Source organism: Halichondria panicea, chromosome 4 (assembly GCF_963675165.1).
Source record: "Halichondria panicea chromosome 4, odHalPani1.1, whole genome shotgun sequence".
Lineage (NCBI taxonomy): Eukaryota > Metazoa > Porifera > Demospongiae > Suberitida > Halichondriidae > Halichondria > Halichondria panicea.
The window spans coordinates 2,261,283-2,278,835 of record NC_087380.1 but is presented as its reverse complement, the minus strand read 5'-3'; the positions used below and the strand labels follow the sequence as shown (position 1 = coordinate 2,278,835).

At 42.1% G+C, this 17,553-nt stretch overlaps 1 protein-coding gene across 2 annotated transcripts; it reads right to left on the bottom strand.

Annotated features, from left to right (window-relative positions):
- Positions 1-239: 239 nt before the first annotated feature.
- LOC135335057 (uncharacterized) lies at positions 240-14,724 on the bottom strand. 2 transcript variants are annotated; one of them, XM_064530453.1, is made up of 40 exons: positions 14,601-14,724; positions 14,126-14,503; positions 13,889-14,068; positions 13,641-13,829; positions 13,368-13,580; positions 13,117-13,314; positions 12,872-13,060; positions 12,627-12,815; positions 12,382-12,570; positions 12,137-12,325; positions 11,892-12,080; positions 11,647-11,835; positions 11,401-11,592; positions 11,051-11,260; positions 10,607-10,831; positions 10,297-10,515; positions 9,902-10,111; positions 9,643-9,852; positions 9,413-9,586; positions 9,085-9,354; positions 8,738-9,037; positions 8,338-8,682; positions 7,986-8,291; positions 7,610-7,733; positions 7,296-7,501; positions 7,133-7,236; positions 6,979-7,066; positions 6,857-6,933; positions 6,758-6,794; positions 6,612-6,706; positions 6,393-6,521; positions 5,845-6,144; positions 5,470-5,658; positions 5,172-5,271; positions 4,985-5,055; positions 4,680-4,814; positions 4,185-4,471; positions 3,552-3,687; positions 2,918-3,367; positions 240-2,515 (listed from the first exon to the last, which is right to left on the bottom strand). In XM_064530453.1, exons 1-39 carry the CDS (start codon positions 14,695-14,697, stop codon positions 3,284-3,286), a joined length of 7,212 nt encoding a protein of 2,403 aa, XP_064386523.1. In that variant the 5' UTR covers positions 14,698-14,724; the 3' UTR covers positions 240-2,515; positions 2,918-3,283. The 2 variants fall into 2 exon arrangements, with proteins under 2 accessions (XP_064386523.1, XP_064386524.1); XM_064530454.1 differs by having other exon boundaries at positions 7,610-7,715.
- Between the last annotated feature and the right edge of the window lie 2,829 nt (positions 14,725-17,553).

Genomic DNA, 17,553 nt, shown 5'->3' with positions numbered 1-17,553 from the left:
TATTATGCATGGTGCTTAAACTAGTTTAGGAGGTAATACATTGCATACTAGACTATACAATGGTAAGGAACTCTACAAGAATGGCGAATTAATGAGTAACTAATATGATACGTGAACTTAATAAACAATAGTGTTGTGTTGGTATAATGTATGAATTATAGAACCTAGACAATCTAAAATCTGACATAATTATGTACCTTATTATAATTATATCTACATATACATACCCCCACAACATACACAGAAAGAGAATCCTATAAATAGTTATACACATACAATACTGTACAGCTGCTAGTTCAGTTACTAACGGCCCCTGTCCACATGGAATGCAGGGTATCTAAGCATTGTCTCTAGTTCAGGGTTGTGTTTCTCCATCGTGTTGGTGGCATAGTACAGAAATAAACTGAGAAAAGAGTCAAATTCGAATGGTGATGCAAATCCGTACCCCCCCCATACAGCAGGGTACCTTGAACCTTCTTCCATCTCTACCGAGGGAATGGGAGAAAAAATGGTAGATGGCAATTAATGCATGACACTTTAAAATGGTAGTATATAGAAGAAGATGCTCAGAGAGCATTCACCCCCTGCGTTTACAGAATGGACACGCGATCAACTTTTTATCTGGTAATGACCTTAACATGGAAATGATCTTGAATCGGAGAATAATTGTGATGAACTGAGCAGAGAGTTGACTACTTATAAGTTAAGAATGAAAGCACAATGCATTGTATAATAGATACATCACATTGTAAGATTTGTAAGTATCATTATATGAACTACCTGTTACTTACATGATACGTTGCGTGTGTGTGGGTGACAAGGCACGGTTGAAGACTCGTTGAATTTACCAGTGAACACCAAAGAAAGTAACATAAACCATGTCGTGCGAAGGCAGAGAATAATTATAAGAACTGCATAATTATAACACTAACTCAACAAGTACTTTCTTTTTAAACAGTGACAACTGTTCCTAACAGCATAGTAATTGCCAGAGCTACATCAAGACCAGTCTAAGCATTAATTTGACAGTACATAAATGAGCCCTCAACTGTCAAACAATACTAGGACTGCACAAAACAGAACGGAAGCATTAATTTTGTGGGCGATATTGGATATTGGGCAGAGTATATAAACGAAGAGATTTGATAAACAGTTTCAAAACCAGAAGTGGCTTCTTTATATATACTAGCTTCCTCTATAGTGAAAGCTATAATTATGCAAGGCAATATAGAGTTACAGTATGTAGGTCACTTTCACACTATAAATCAAGTTATAGTGATTAGAATGTTGGATAATGTTGATGAGCAGACATGCAAAAGCTGAAGTAGTCAACAAAGAAAGGATTGATCATTAAAGTTCTAGCAGAAGGCACTTGTTGAGATAGTCCCACTCTACCGTCATATGAACAGATTGACTAATGGAGCAAAGGCAACATGCACCATTTGCTAGAGTTCCTAAACTATCACAGCCCTAAGCTATTGAAAGGCCACACACGTGCAAAAACATTGCCTCAGAGCAACACAACAGGCAATTCATAAACACTATATAGAGCACTCTATCAAATTGAAAGCAAGCACACACCAGTCACAGCCAGACTATATACTCTTTGAAAGAAAGCAAAGACCACTTGTGCACATAGCTAAGTTCATGGAATACCTATAATAATGCCATTGTGGCTATAGGAAACCAAACTGAAAGCAAATAAATTATGTGTACACATGGGGTAGTTGGGGTGCAAGATACAACAACCTCAATAGGGGATCATTATATATACTAGTCTACTGACAGAATAGCTAAGTTCACTCAAGAGATGGTGAACTCACGAGATGTGTGGGTTCATCCAAGCTAACTCTAAAAGTGTGAGGTCATGTGACACCTTCTATATACTGATCAGCTGTGGAGACTGCAGGGAGGACAGATATATAGCCAATCGCTAATGTCATTCATAATTCCACAACAGCATGTACTGGCTCTATAGAAAGAATTCATAAAAGCGAGGTCACAGTACAGCACATAATTGCAGTACATGTACATAATTATACCATATAGCGGGTAATTTTCGGGGGGCAAAAAACAAAATTTGTGGTTGAGCGATATTTATAGTCACTTCGTGAATGATATTTTCGTGGTTGCTGCAGTAAAGGTAGGCAATGTCGCTTCATTCATGGGTAAAATGTGGTCTGAGCTTCAACCACGAAAACCACGAACATAATAATTGCCCCACAAAAATTACCAGCTATACGGTATAATATTATACACCATAATATTATACACCCACATGCATACACTCAAAGTTAAAGGCTTTAGTTTTAGCATACATGCTAATTATAATTATGTGCCTTGAGTCGAGGCTATAACGTACTATACACATATTATACACACGTAGCTACAGCTTTCAACTTTCTCAGCCACCTCATACACATGTGGGGTAGTGGTGGTGGTCTCTGGTGTGGCCCCTTTTACTCTACAAGGGTCGTCCTCTCACCTCGCTATTTCAGCTCCTGAGATATCAGATCTAGAGGTCAGAAACAATGAAAGTTTATACAAGTAAAAGCATACATAAATGTTTTTGCAGAAGACAATGTATATCATGTGATACAGCAAAGACAACATGCAAAATCTGCTCATGCAAGCTAGCATAATAGATTCCCATACTGCAATTTAAATACAGTGACAGTTACACTGTATCACGGACACTGAACACATTAATACCTGCAAACAATCAATGGCAGTACCAAAGGCTCCAAGCACATCCAACTCCACTATAATTATACTTCATGCACAAGTATAATAAATGTCTAGCTACACCATACATATAAATACAATTGTCCCTCGATCCTTTCAATAATCCACTAAACAATCTTCATTCGTATTTTAGTAGTATAGGTACATTGTAACCACCCCCTCCCCCACTCACTCATTGCGATAGGTGTGTAGCATGGCGTAGGTGGTGTAGGTGGCGTAGAGTCCCTCGTCCTCCTTCACTCCACTAGAGTCTGCCTCAATACGCTCAATACGAGCATTGATCTCATCGTTACACCAACCACGCTGCTGGAGAAACCTGTAATATGGTGGGTGGGGAGAGAATTGGTAACAACACAGATTAGGATTCGTTAAACAACAAACGTCACCTCAGCAAGTGCAATAATTCAGTATCATAAAAGTCAGTGGTAAACACATTCACAGTTTTGCTATTGGTATAATCTGAGTCTGTACAATAATCTAAGAACTATAAAAGCAGCAGTAAAATCTAAAATCGAATGTTTGTGTGAGTTACTGTTAATTAAACCAGTTCTTTGAAGTTGGCATAAGTTTCAAAACTGTCCACATAGTCAGCCAGTGCCTCGTGACAGAAAGCATACATCTCCTGCACAGTGGGTGGATGTACAGTGATTACTTCATATTTAAAGATAATAAATGAATGTACAAAGCTGAAAGCACACACGTACTTTTTCATAATAAACAGAGTAGCTAAACATTGGATCTATACAGCATAGAATAGATAATAGAGAATACAGTAGACCAATAGACTTGTATTGTTAATGACTTACAGGACTGCTAACGAGTCCCTCCCTCTGTTTGCGAGCAAACTTGATGAACTGGAACAGATCGACCACACCCTCAATCTTGAGTCGCTCCAGTTGAGCATGCAGGGTGATGAACACTCCAGTGCGACCAATCCCATTGCTGCATGTGTGTGAGGGGGAGGTAGTAAGGTATTAAGTGTGGGTAGTGAGTTACTTTAATGCATAAGTTGCTGCGTGTGCGTGTGCGTGTGTGTTTGTGGGGGGGGGGTAGTGAGACATTGTTCACTTTAATGCGCATAAGTTGCTGCGTGTGCGTGTGCATATGCGTGTGTGTGTGTGTGTGTGTGTGTGTGTGTGTGGGGGGGGTAGTGAGATATTGTTTACTTTAATACATAAGTTGCTGCGTGTGCGTGTGTGTGTGGGGGGGGGTAGTGAGACATTGTTTACTTTACTGCATAAGTTGCTGTGTGTGTGTGTGTGCGTGTGTGTATGTGGGGGGGGGGTAGTGAGACATTGTTTACTTTAATGCATAAGTTGCTGTGTGTGTGTGTGTGTGCGTGTGTGTATGTGGGGGGGGGGGTAGTGAGACATTGAGATACTTGTTTAGCATAGGTATAGCTGTACCATCAAAGCACGCATACACATACACACACTTACTTGCACATGACGACAATGGGTTTATTGCCTGAGGCCATCTGAACAGCATTCACTTCCTGCACAACGTCTAGTATAGCGACAGGGGTCTGTGGGGGGTCCTTCTCGGTCCAGCGGGTGAAGTGAAACTGTGTCACTTCGGAGGGGATATCATCGGAGGCTGCCATGGCAACAGATAGCTTCCTGACAACGTAGTCACCGTAAGCGTCGAATGTCTGCTGAGTGACAGTGAAGTCACCATAAGTTCCTGCCTCTCCTTGGAACTTGGGCCAGTAGCGATGGCACACCTTCTGTTGAAGAAGAAAAAAATAAGTGAAGATACAGTATAGTGCATATACTGTTCAATATAAGAGCTATAGGAGGTTTAGGGTTATGTATACATTGTACTTTTTGCTGCATAAAGAGTTTTGTTAAAACTGTTTATGTGCAAATATTCACTTTCTAAATGCAAGTTAAAAATGAAAGCATAAACAAAAAAGATACATAAATACAACACACCTCCTCCCCCTCCCTGAGGGTACAGAGCATGACGATACAGCTGCACTCATTCTCCACCACCATCCTCCACAAGTCTCCAGTGGTGTGCTCCAGGGGACCTTGAGTGGCTATGTACCCTCGCCTCTGTTGGTAGCCCTGGACAAGAGAGTAGTGGATTATTGTTGGGAGAAACACTTCACAATTAAAGTATTAAATCACATAAAAAGTCGCTAGAGAAATACATAGTGCATTGGTAGCCCTGGACAAGAAGTAGCACATGAACAGTGAAGAAATAGTGTGTGGGCGGTACTGTTTAGCTTCCTCACATGAATGTAGCTGGCATTGATGTAGTTAGAACCAGAAGGTGAGAATCGAAGCTTGACTCGATGCATCTCATCTGAAAATGAAAAATGGAATCTTAAAGCTAAAAATAAAATGCAAATTTGACTACAACACTGCATAATGTTTGCAGCACGCCGTGTGCATGTGGAGTTATTAGTGATTTTAGCTTACTTGGCAGAATCTGAGAGTATCTGTTCTTGTCTTCATTCTCCTCATTCTGAGAGCTGTAGTAGTCTTCTGTCCCGTCAGGCACAGAACACTCACTCAAAATCTGAGTAATATACATTACCATGCAGTATAGTCCAAGTTGACTTCCCCAAAAATGAATCCACAATAATAATAATTAATTCCACAGCCATAAAATACACAGGCTTGAGCACAGCAATAATAGCATAGCAGTAATACACAAAGTGAGATCTCAAGAATGGGGCAAGTACATTGGGGCAAGAACAACAAATGATTAGCCTACTTCAAACTGTCGCTGGAAGCCAGTGGGTGTGTCCTCCTCTACCCAAGACTGAGCCATGTCTATCTCCTCATCAGTAGCAGCTGGTTCTTTGAGCTGGTTGACGGTTGTCATGAGAACATGTGCTGGTATCTCTGTCTCCCCACACACTATGAGCTCCTTGAGGGCATCATGCAGGAAGATGTACTGGGACTGAGGAAGTGATAAAGACACATCGGGGAGAGGGAAGTGATTATAATGACAGCTGGTCGCAGAATTTTGTTGTGAAAACCATTAACATAGCAAAACTTATTTATCACACACAGGCAGCAAATGCAAGATTACGTATACTTCATTGTTCTTTATACATACAATACTATAAACCACTTCCTAGCATACCAGAGTCTGTACGAGGAGCACCCTCTGTTTCCGAATATGAGTAACACAATCGTAGATATGTATCATCCCGTCCTGCTCCATACGATCCAACATCGTATCCAAGACAATGAACGTTCCAGTTCGTCCGACACCAGCACTGCAGTGTACGAGGAGTGGGCGGGGATCATCCTGGGGGTGTGTCTTACGAACAGCACGAGTGAAATAGATGAGGGACATGCCACTGGAGGGGACACCGTGGTCTGGCCAGGAGGTGTAGTGGAACAGGGTCACCTCAAACACAGGGGACGAGCCAAGGGTGGGCTATAGGGGTTTACAGTATGTATAAATAGTTGTTTGGAAATGTGTATAACAGTGGTACATGATTGTGACAATGTTATAATTCACATTTGTATCAACGGCTTCACTTCACTAAAATCGTGGGCGTTTGTGTACACAATTACTTATCAACTTTGTATGCTTCATCATTTATCAACAGCTATAAGGCTTCACTTTGCAAAATTCGTGGGCGTTTGTGTACACAGTACATTCCAAACTGTAAACAAACTGACTTGATTGACTTTCATTCTCCTGACAGTGAAGTCGGGGAAGGCCACCATACTGGTCAGAGAGACCACGATACCACAGCCCATCTCAAGAGGTTGGTTGTCCTTCAGGGGCCAATAACACTCACACTTTTTCTACAAGGATAAAATTGGGAATTAACAGTAGCTACAAATTTGATGAAATAGACACTATGATATCAATGGTTGAATGGTGTAGTAGCTCACCCTCTCCTCAAAACATTTGGTGAGCATGACAATTGTTCGCAGTTTGTTCTCCACAATCATCTTCCAGAAATCTTCCAGCGTATTGGGCAGAGGACCTGAGTTTGGGGCAATGATACACTGTGAATGTGCGTGAGTGATGTGCTCACCTTGAGCAGCAATGTACTTGGTGTTGGTCATATAGCCCTGCAAATATAAGCAGTGCATGTCATGAAAAATGAGTGATGCTGAATGATTTATTGACTCACATTGACGTAGCTGGCATTGATGTAGTCTGATCCTCTGATGTCCTTCACAGGCTTCAACTTAACACGGTTGAAATCATCTGTACACAGAATAAGCACAAGTTGACATTAATTTGTGTACTCACAAGGGAAGACATTTCCGAATCTGTTCTTGGTTGTGTTGTGAGGCAGCTTTGACTCGTTGTTGGGAGAGTGGGGCTCCTTGCTGATGGACTGAGATACAAATTAGGAAGTTACCACAAATGTGAACAGATTGTTTGACTATGCACACTTGCTCACCGTGTACTCAGTCTCGAAGAGCTTGTCTGTGTCCTCGTGCATTGTGTCCACATGAGCAGGGAAGTCAGTGGTGTAAAATGAACTGCTTGTACCAAGTGCAGATCCTGTGAAATAGTAGAAGACTCACGTATATATACTTAAGGGCAATTATTTTAAGGGATACCTTGCTGATTTGCTTCAACTGGTTCCTTACTGAAGGTAGTTACGCCCACATACATACTTGCATCAGGGGTCAACGTGATGATGTGGTCGTCCAGGGGTATGTCCAATGGGGTCAGGGGGTCAACTTTTACAGTGAAAGGAGATTTATGCTTCACTCTCCCTCCAAACGCAAGGCTAGAGAAAGTGTGCTTTCCAGATCTACGAGCTCTGAAATCATGGTACATTCATTAATGCGGAGAAGATTTGGTATTTAGCTAAGTATTGTGTCTTAATTACAGAGAAAAGACTTAATTCACATAAATGTCTTAATCATACCTGAGAGCAATGAGAATAACTGCTCCAATGATCAGAAGAGCAATCATCAAAATGACAATCGCAGCAACTATCCCTCCAACCATGGCAGTGCTACTAGAACTTGGTTCTGTGGGTAGAGTAGGGCCTGAAAAATAAGGCCATGTAAAGTACGTAGAGTTATAGCTATATTGATCATTGCTGGGTACACATGTGCTTCACATTACCAAGAATCATACTTATCTTAAGAGCATTTATAGTAATACTATACCCTCTGCGCTACATTGCAAGTACACAACATCTGTCTCAACTCCTCACTTGCACTACTACACATCCAGCATTACTATACAATTCTATCTCAAGAACCTCATCTGCAAAAAGTAAATGCTCATCAGCTCACCTTGCTCCACATACACACAGAGGGTGTGTCTGATTTCCCTGGCGTCCTGAGCCTTGCAACAATACTCTCCAGCTGGCAAGGAACTGTTTCCCACTCGAGTGAGTGCCAGGTGTCCTCCCTTCCGTGTTGCAATAGCTAGTGTGCTGATGTTAGTAACTTTACTGCCATTAGGAAAATTCCATCCGTGTTGTCTTTCATTGAATGTATCTGTCTTGTCAGAGTGACACTGTATGACACGTATATCCCTCGCTGGCACAGAGGTAGTGTTATCGTTAAGCGCAATGTCGTTGAACATCAGAAACACACCTGAAATGTATTCACTTTATCACAGGCTATGAAAACAGTAACTTACCAGCAACAGATAACGTGTCTTCATATATACTGCTATTTCCTTGAATAAACCTACTAGCTGAGCTTATTGTTCCATTGCAGATCACTCTCTGGTCTTTTGAACTTAAATCATTAAAGGTCCAATTTCTCATAATAATTTGGGTTGTTGTGCTATTCACCATGAATACCTCAGTAGTTGTCTCATTTTCATCATTATAAACCTCACGAGTCCAAGTCAAGCTCAAAGTGACGGGAGTATCAATGTCTTTATGTACAGACACTTGACATGTGAATGTTACCACACTTTGATTAGCAAACAGAGCTGAATCAGAAACAGACCTCGTGATTGTCACTGATGGTGTTGGTACTGTAAATATAATTATTAATAATACGACAATAAAAGCAATAGAGATTTGACTTACTTTGAACAATTATGTCAATATCGTTGCTGTCTGAAAGGGATTGAGAGTGAACAGTAGTACTAACATTTCCCTGACAACGGTATCTGCCAGCATCTGAGGTTCTTAGTGGAGAGAAATTAAGAATGGATCGATTAAGATTTATTATTTCCTCTCCCATAATAACCTTCAACCATTGTGCAGTTGGTGTGCGAGTTAGTCCAGGCAACAGAGAAACAGAGCAAGTCCAATTGTACAATTGTCCAATTAGTGGATTTGATGGGCTGGATGTTCTGATACTAGCATTGATAGGTTGTTGGGGAACTGTGGGGTTGTGTTAAATTATATCTATAATACAATTATCAACTTACTTTTAATGGAAATGGTAACCATATCAAAGGCAGTATTTGAAGAGTAGGTTCTTCCTGTTAAGTTGGCCTCACATTTGAAGATGTTCCCGTTGATGCTGTCAGTCACAGAGATAGTATGCATCAAAGTGGTTTGACTATTAGTTTCATGAAGAGGTTGGTCATCTTGCAGCAACATTACTGAGTCAGCAGGAGAGTCAGTGGTGCAGGTGATGGTAGCGGAATCTCCAATATAGATAGACACACCAGATTGGATACCACCAATAGTGATACCTGTGTTAGTGTTGGGTGGCTATTAATGTAAAAACACTGAATAAGCATGCACACGTACCTCTGCATTCTGGTGGTCTGCTCCAGGTTGTATTCGCCTGACAAGTACTTGTAGCAATCCCAAAGAGTGCATAGCCATCATTACAGCTGTAAGTCACTGTCCCTGTGAATGTTGTGGTTGTTGGTATCCCAGAAGATCCATTGGTAATAGACGGAGGAGTCCCACAGTCCACAGCTGTGTGTACAGTATCATGTGACATGACCAATTGCAATAATAGAACTGTTACATACGTGGACATCGAGGAGCAGCACCATCCCACTGACCGCTAAGACTCCTACCATCACCAGTACAGGCCTTCTCACTGTCTCTAGTTGTTAACACATGTCCAAGGTTGCAATGATAAGTAGCTGTTGTTTCATAGTCATATGGTGCAGTAGCACCACCACTAGAGTAATTAATGGTCCCATTGATAACATCAGGGAGAGCAGAGCAGGTTATACCTGTGGATAAAATTTTTTTTATTGGAGTTGCAGTCAACTAATAACTCACGATCACAAGTGGGGTCACTTCCATTGAATCTTCCAATAGTCCTTCCACCATCAGTGATGCATGTTCGATTCTGAGTACTGCTCAGACCGTAACCAGGAGAGCAGATGTATGTGACTAATGTGCCAAAGATGTACTTTTTATTTTGCAATTGGTTGGAGTAAGTCACTATTCCGTTATCAAGAGCAGTCATCAGTGGGGCACATCGTATTGCTGAAAAGGAATGTCAAAGTCACACAAAATATAATTATATGTGCCATATAATATTCAACTAGATACACCTTCTGAGCTGTAGAAAAAATCAATTTACATACTTTAAGTGATGGCTGTGATCAGAGTAATTGTATACAAGCAAAACACATCAACCAATGCTATAATACACAGTGCAAGTAACTTACGGACACAGATTGGCTCTTGACCACTCCACACTCCAATGGCATCCAGTCCATTATCATCCATACAAGGTCTCATCTCAGATCCCCCTAGGGAGAGGTCCAGAACAAACCCAGGGTCACAGTCATAAGTGGCTACAGTGCCCAGATCATATTTTGCAGCAATATCAATAGCATAACTGATGACTCCATTGACAACAGAATCGAGGGGAGGACACTGAATGGCTGTAAGTTTAGAGCACATTGTTCTTTCATACAAGTACAGTGTGATTGAGCAAAAACAGTACAACGCAATTTTAGGAATCAACAGACTTACCGATACATCTCGGACCATATCTATCAAACACTCCCTCTGCATCATTGTCCATATCATCCACACAAGTTCTCATCTCAGATCCCCCCAGGGAGAGGTCCAGAACAAATCCAGTGTTACAGGAGTAAGTGGCCACAGTGCCCAGATCATGGCTACTGATAGGTGTGTTGTCGGGAGCGTAGGTAATGAATCCATTGGGAACAAGATTGAGAGGAGGACACTGAATAGCTGTGTGTAGTGAGAATGTTTACACCAGTGCTCTAGTGAGGGTAGTAAATTTGTACCAGCTATATTAATATTTGACTAACTATATTATCTGGAAAACACATAAATTTTAGTTTCATCTGCCCTTTCTCCGACGAAATTTACCTCCTCACCACCACGACAAGGCATTTACCACCTAAGCTACACTGGCTCAACGTTCCGAGCCACGTAAGCTTAACTTACAGACACAGCTTGGCTCCTGGCTACCACTCCACACTCCAATGGAGTCCATTACATCATCGTCTATACATACTTGTACCTCATTACCCTCAAAATAGAACCCAGCCTCACAAGTGTAGGTTGCCTCAGTTCCTAGGTCATAGCCAGGGGTGACATTAGGAGAGTAGGAGATCATGCCATTGGTAATGGCCGGTAGAGGAGGACACACAATGGCTGCACAGGTATAGATTATTGTTAAATAGTACTTTAGTAGTCAGTGGAAAACATGAACAAGCAGCATTGCTCATAAACTGAGTACAGTTCACGAATGTACAAAATACTACATACTACTTAGCTAATACTAAGTTTGGAACCTTGGCAAGTTGGAGCTGGCCCATCCCAACTCCCTCCACGCACACAGATCCTGGTAGTGGTACCTCCAGTGAGAGTGTAGCCAGGATTGCAGGTGTAGGTAGCTGTAGAGATGAAAGGTCTGTTGTCAGGGGATCCAGCACTGTAGGTAATGTCTCCATTGGTGAGAGTGAGGTCAGAACAGGTCAGTATCTCTGTATAATAATCGACACAATAAATACAAGTAGTTCAAAATCCATTCCACTTACGTTGACATACTGAAAGTGACCCACTCCACACTCCATCACTCCCACAAGTCCTGGTGCTGCCTCCATTGAGAGTGTAGCCAGGGTTACAGGTGTAGGTAGCCACAGTGGCCACTGGTCTATTGTCAGGGGATTCATTACCACTGTAAGAGATCATCCCATTCATCAGTGAGGGTACGTCAAAGCAGATACCTGTACAGAAACAAGTACACTTAACAATAGAATAGTCCACATTCCATTTCACTTACGCTGGCATACTGGAGGTGACCCACTCCACACTCCATCACTTCTACAAGTCCTGGTGCTGCCTCCATTGAGAGTGTAGCCAGGGTTACAGGTGTAGGTAGCCATAGTGGCCACTGGTCTAATGTCAGGAGATTCATCACCACTGTAAGAGATCATCCCATTCATCAGTGAGGTTACGTCAAAGCAGATACCTGTACAGAAACAGGTACACTTAACAATAGAATAGTCCACATTCCATTTCACTTACGCTGGCATACTGGAGGTGACCCACTCCACACTCCATCACTTCTACAAGTCCTGGTGCTGCCTCCATTCAGAGTGTAGCCAGGGTTACAGGTGTAGGTAGCCATAGTGGCCACTGGTCGATTGTCAGGAGATTCATCACCACTGTAAGAGATCATCCCATTCATCAGTGAGGTTACGTCAAAGCAGATACCTGTACAGAAACAGGTACACTTAACAATAGAATAGTCCACATTCCATTTCACTTACGCTGGCATACTGGAGGTGACCCACTCCACACTCCATCACTTCTACAAATCCTGGTGCTGCCTCCATTCAGAGTGTAGCCAGGATTACAGGTGTAGGTAGCCATAGTGGCCACTGGTCGATTGTCAGGAGATTCATCACCACTGTAAGAGATCATCCCATTCATCAGTGAGGTTACGTCAAAGCAGATACCTGTACAGAAACAGGTACACTTAACAATAGAATAGTCCACATTCCATTTCACTTACGCTGGCATACTGGAGGTGACCCACTCCACACTCCATCACTTCTACAAGTCCTGGTGCTGCCTCCATTGAGAGTGTAGCCAGGGTTACAGGTGTAGGTAGCCATAGTGGCCACTGGTCTAATGTCAGGAGATTCATCACCACTGTAAGAGATCATCCCATTCATCAGTGAGGTTACGTCAAAGCAGATACCTGTACAGAAACAGGTACACTTAACAATAGAATAGTCCACATTCCATTTCACTTACGCTGGCATACTGGAGGTGACCCACTCCACACTCCATCACTCCCACAAGTCCTGGTGTTGTCTCCATTGAGAGTGTAGCCAGGATTACAGGTGTAGGTAGCCATAGTGGCCACTGGCCTATTGTCAGGAGATTCATCACCAATGTAAGAGATCATCCCATTCATCAGTGAGGTTACGTCAAAGCAGATACCTGTACAGAAACAGGTACACTTAACAATAGAATAGTTAAAATTCCATTTCACTTACGCTGGCATACTGGAGGTGACCCACTCCACACTCCATCACTTCCACAAGTCCTGGTGCTGCCTCCATTGAGAGTGTAGCCAGGGTTACAGGTGTAGGTAGCCATAGTGGCCACTGGCCTATTGTCAGGAGATTCATCACCACTATAAGAGATCATCCCATTCATCAGTGAGGGTACGTCAAAGCAGATACCTGTAGAAACTGTTTAACAGGTACACTTAACAATAGAGTAGTCCACATTCCATTTCACTTACGCTGACACACTGGATCTGACCCACTCCACACTCCATCATTTCCACAAGTCTTAGTAACGCCTCCATTGAGAGTGTATCCAGTGTTACATCTGAAGATGGCTACAGTGTGCACTGGTCTCAGACTAGCAGTCCCCATATTGTAGTTGATCATTCCATTGGTAAGATTAGTCAGGTCAGAGCAGGTGGTGGGTGGAGCAGCAGTAGGTCCTGTGTCTATACATAATAGCACATTATGTACTTGAAGGCGAACTGCGTAAGAGTTACAAAACTCACCTTGACAAGTTGGAGTTGATCCATTCCAATTCCCTCCAGTCACACATACCCTGGTGGTGGTACTTCCAATGAGAGTGTAGCCAGGATTGCACATGTAGGTAGCTGTAGTGCCAATAGGTCTGATGTCAGGGGATCCAGCACTGTAGGTAATGTTTCCATTGGTGATGAGAGTGAGGTCAAAACAGGCTGCTACCTCAGTATGGAAATTGAAACACATTAAAAACGTACATAAACAGTGTTCCACTTACGTTCACAGAAGGATGGAGCTGATCCACTCCACACTCCATCCCTCCCACAAGTCCTGGTAATGTTTCCTTCGAGAGTGTAGCCAGTGTCACAGGTGTAGTTCGCCACAGTGTTCAGACCCAGTGTTGGGTCACTGTATGAGACTATTCCATTGTTCAGGAGAGGGAGAGACAGGCACACAACTGGAAGGGGGTTGTGAATAGAATGGAATAGTGAATATTACATGCAGAACTACTCACCCAGGTTAGCACAGAGGGTCATTTCTCCTCCATTAGTTGGTACAGTACAACAGTAGGACCCGGTTGGAGTGGGAGGGTTGCTACCCTGTATACGGTTTAGCCTGATGAGTTGGGGAGCATTCCTTTTCATGTAGAACTGCTGTCTAGCAGCCACTGAGGGACCATTTCCCAGTATCACACTCCCATCAGGATACGTCCACTGTCCTCGTCTTCCATTACCATTGTTGTCATTCATACTTCTACAGCAGGTAGTGAGGTCAGTGTGACAGGTGAGAGAAGGGAGACCACTCGGAGCACCCTCTCCAATGGCAGTGATGAGGATCTCAGTATTGTTGTTGGTAATGGTAATGTTGGTCGATCCCGACGACAGGTACACTCCTGCATGCATGCACTGGCTATATAGCACACTCCGTTAGTATATAGATCTATTATGCATAATACTACTAGACTAGTCTATGACCATGGTTAAACATACCCTCTCCACACACTAGTAGGAGGTGAGCAGCTCCAGTCAAAAGAACCAGCCAAGAGACACAGTCACCTTGTAAGTTCTTCATGCTGTATTCATGCATGCTCAAATTGATAGATTGTGTGATTGACTAATCTAGATCTATTAAACAACATGCAGGAAGTCTGAAATTATCATTGCAAACAATTTCCACACAAAAGTGTACCAGTACCCACATAGTCTACATAACATCACATACACAGAAAGAGCACAAACACACATACACATACAATACTGTACAGCTGCTAGTTCAGTTACTAACGGCCCCTGTCCACATGGAATGCAGGATATCTAAGCATTGTCTCTAGTTCAGGGTTGTGTTTCTCCATCGTGTTGGTGGCATAGTACAGAACTAAACTGAGCAATGGGTCAAACTCGAAAACTGATTCAAATCCGTATCTCTCAACATGGATCCATCTCTGCAGGAAGGGGGTATTAGCAAGATGAATAGTAAATGTCAGATGCATGACAACTTGAAGGCTTATGCGGATGAAATCATATACAGGCATTGTAGCCTAATACCCACATCTATTATTATGTTATAACGTACAAGATGCTCATAGAGCATTCACCCCGTGCATTGAACTTTATTGCACAGCATCAACACCGTAATGACCTTATAAAATTATTGTGAATCAAGAGAATAATCGCAAATTTTTTCGCACACACGCGTACACGCACACAACGACACGCACACACACAAACAGACACACACACCTAACTGCGCGTTGCGCACACACGGAGTAAAATTGATTCTGAGATTGAATATTAAAACGTAAGTACAGTGTATAGTAAGTGATCTATTGGCATGGCCAGTGGTATTGCAAGCTAAAGCATGGAATTATTAAGATGTACAAACTATGCATAAAGAAAAGCTCATTGCTGTGGTTTTTTAATGTAAATATTTACACAATGCCGACGGGTGTGGCAAGGCTTGAGACTCCTCCACGTTACCCTTGGGTTGGGCAGTGAGCAAGAACAAAGTTGAGCGAACAAAGGAAACCAGATCAAGCCAGTAGTGTTAAGAAATTTCTTTAGATAAGGCAAATACGTACTACCTATTATGGTACATCTTCAAACTGTTTCTTACCTTTGTACCAGCTAGTATACCACTGCACACACTATAACCACTATCAGCCTTACTAAAAAACAGCAAATAAATGAGCCCTGCAAGCAAATACACAAAACTGGGACATACCGGAAGAGATTGTCAGCTACTCAGCATTAATTTTTGTGGGCGATACTGAGATATGAGTATATAAACACAGGGATTTGATAGGGTTTCAAAACCATGCAGCTATGGCTTCTCCTAGTAGTCAGTGCAGATCATAATGAAAGCTAAGGTAATAGATTTAGAGTTACATTCACACTACAAATTGAGTGACTATATATATATCAAGGTAATAGAATGTGCATCGAATAGTGAGATAAACTTACTATTTCAATTTTGATGGATTGTCAGACATGCAAAAGCTAAGTATAGTCAATGAAGAAAAGTTTACATTAAAGTCCCAACAGAAGGCACTTGTTGTGATAGCCCCACTACATACAAGAACAGATTGACTACTGGAGCAAAGGCAACATGCACCATTTGCTAGCGTTCCTAAACTATCACAGCCCTAGGCTATTGAAAGGTGCACAAACATACCTCCGGGCAACACAACATGTAATGCTCACAATAAACACTAGAGCACTCTATCAGATTGAAAGCAATCACACACCACTCACAGGCTAACTCTTTGAAAGAAGCAAAAGACACATTGTGCACATACCGTATAGCACGAAATTTTTGAGGCTGGCCTCTAAAAGCATTTCGTTGCACAATGTTCGTGGAATGGACTGCTTACCGGAAGCCACGTCTTTAATCTTTGCACGTTACAGCAGATAATTCTAATTAAAGAACAATTTTCGTGGACTTAATTTTCGTGTAGGATTGCTAACCCACGAAATCAGCAAAAATTAAGCCCCTCGAAAATTTCGCGCTATACGGTAGCTGAAATGCACGGAATAGCTGATAATTATACTGGAAACCCAACTGAAAGAGAAGTGTATGGGTAGATACTAGTACGTAATAGATAAAAACCTCAATTGGGAATCATTAGGCAGGGATACTCATCGGTTGACTCACGAGATGTTTGGGTTTATCCAGGCTAACTCTAAAAAGTGCGGGTGTCAGCAGGTCACGTGACACCTTCAGATCCCTGTAACTGATCAGCTGTTGAGACTGCGGGGGGACAGATATAATCATAGCAATCACTAAAAGTAATGCCATTCACACAATAGTCTGATACAGGCTCATACATAAAAGCAATGTCATAGTACATCACATTGTACATCGATTGAATACTGCACATGTATGTACGTACAACCATAATTTATACACTCATGACGAAGTTATGAAAGTCTTAGTTGTAGCAACTAAATGTAGCCTCGATTACATGCAATTAAGGGCCTGGAGTCGAGGCCTTTCAACTTTCCAGTACCACCTCACACACATGTACATATGGTGTAGTGGTGGTAGCAGGGATGGTCTCTGGTCTGGCCCCTCTCACTCTCTGAGGGCCATCCTCTCTCAGAGGGGGTGGTCTCTTCACATCTCGCTCCCTCAGCTCCCTGGGATATCCTCTAGTAGTCGGACCTGGAGGTCGAAAACAATGAAAGTTTATGCAAGTAAAGGTACACATCAATGTTTTTGCAAAAGACAATGTACATCATGTGATGCAGCAAAAACAACATTCAACATCTGCTCATGCAAGCTCTTAAATTAGCAGTAGATTCCCATGTACCTTAAAAATTAAGATACACACTTACAATGTATCGTGGAAACTGAATACTTACGATGGTAATACCTGTGGTACCAAATATCCATGGCAGTATCTAGTGATCCAAGCATATCAACTCCACTATATACTTCACAATT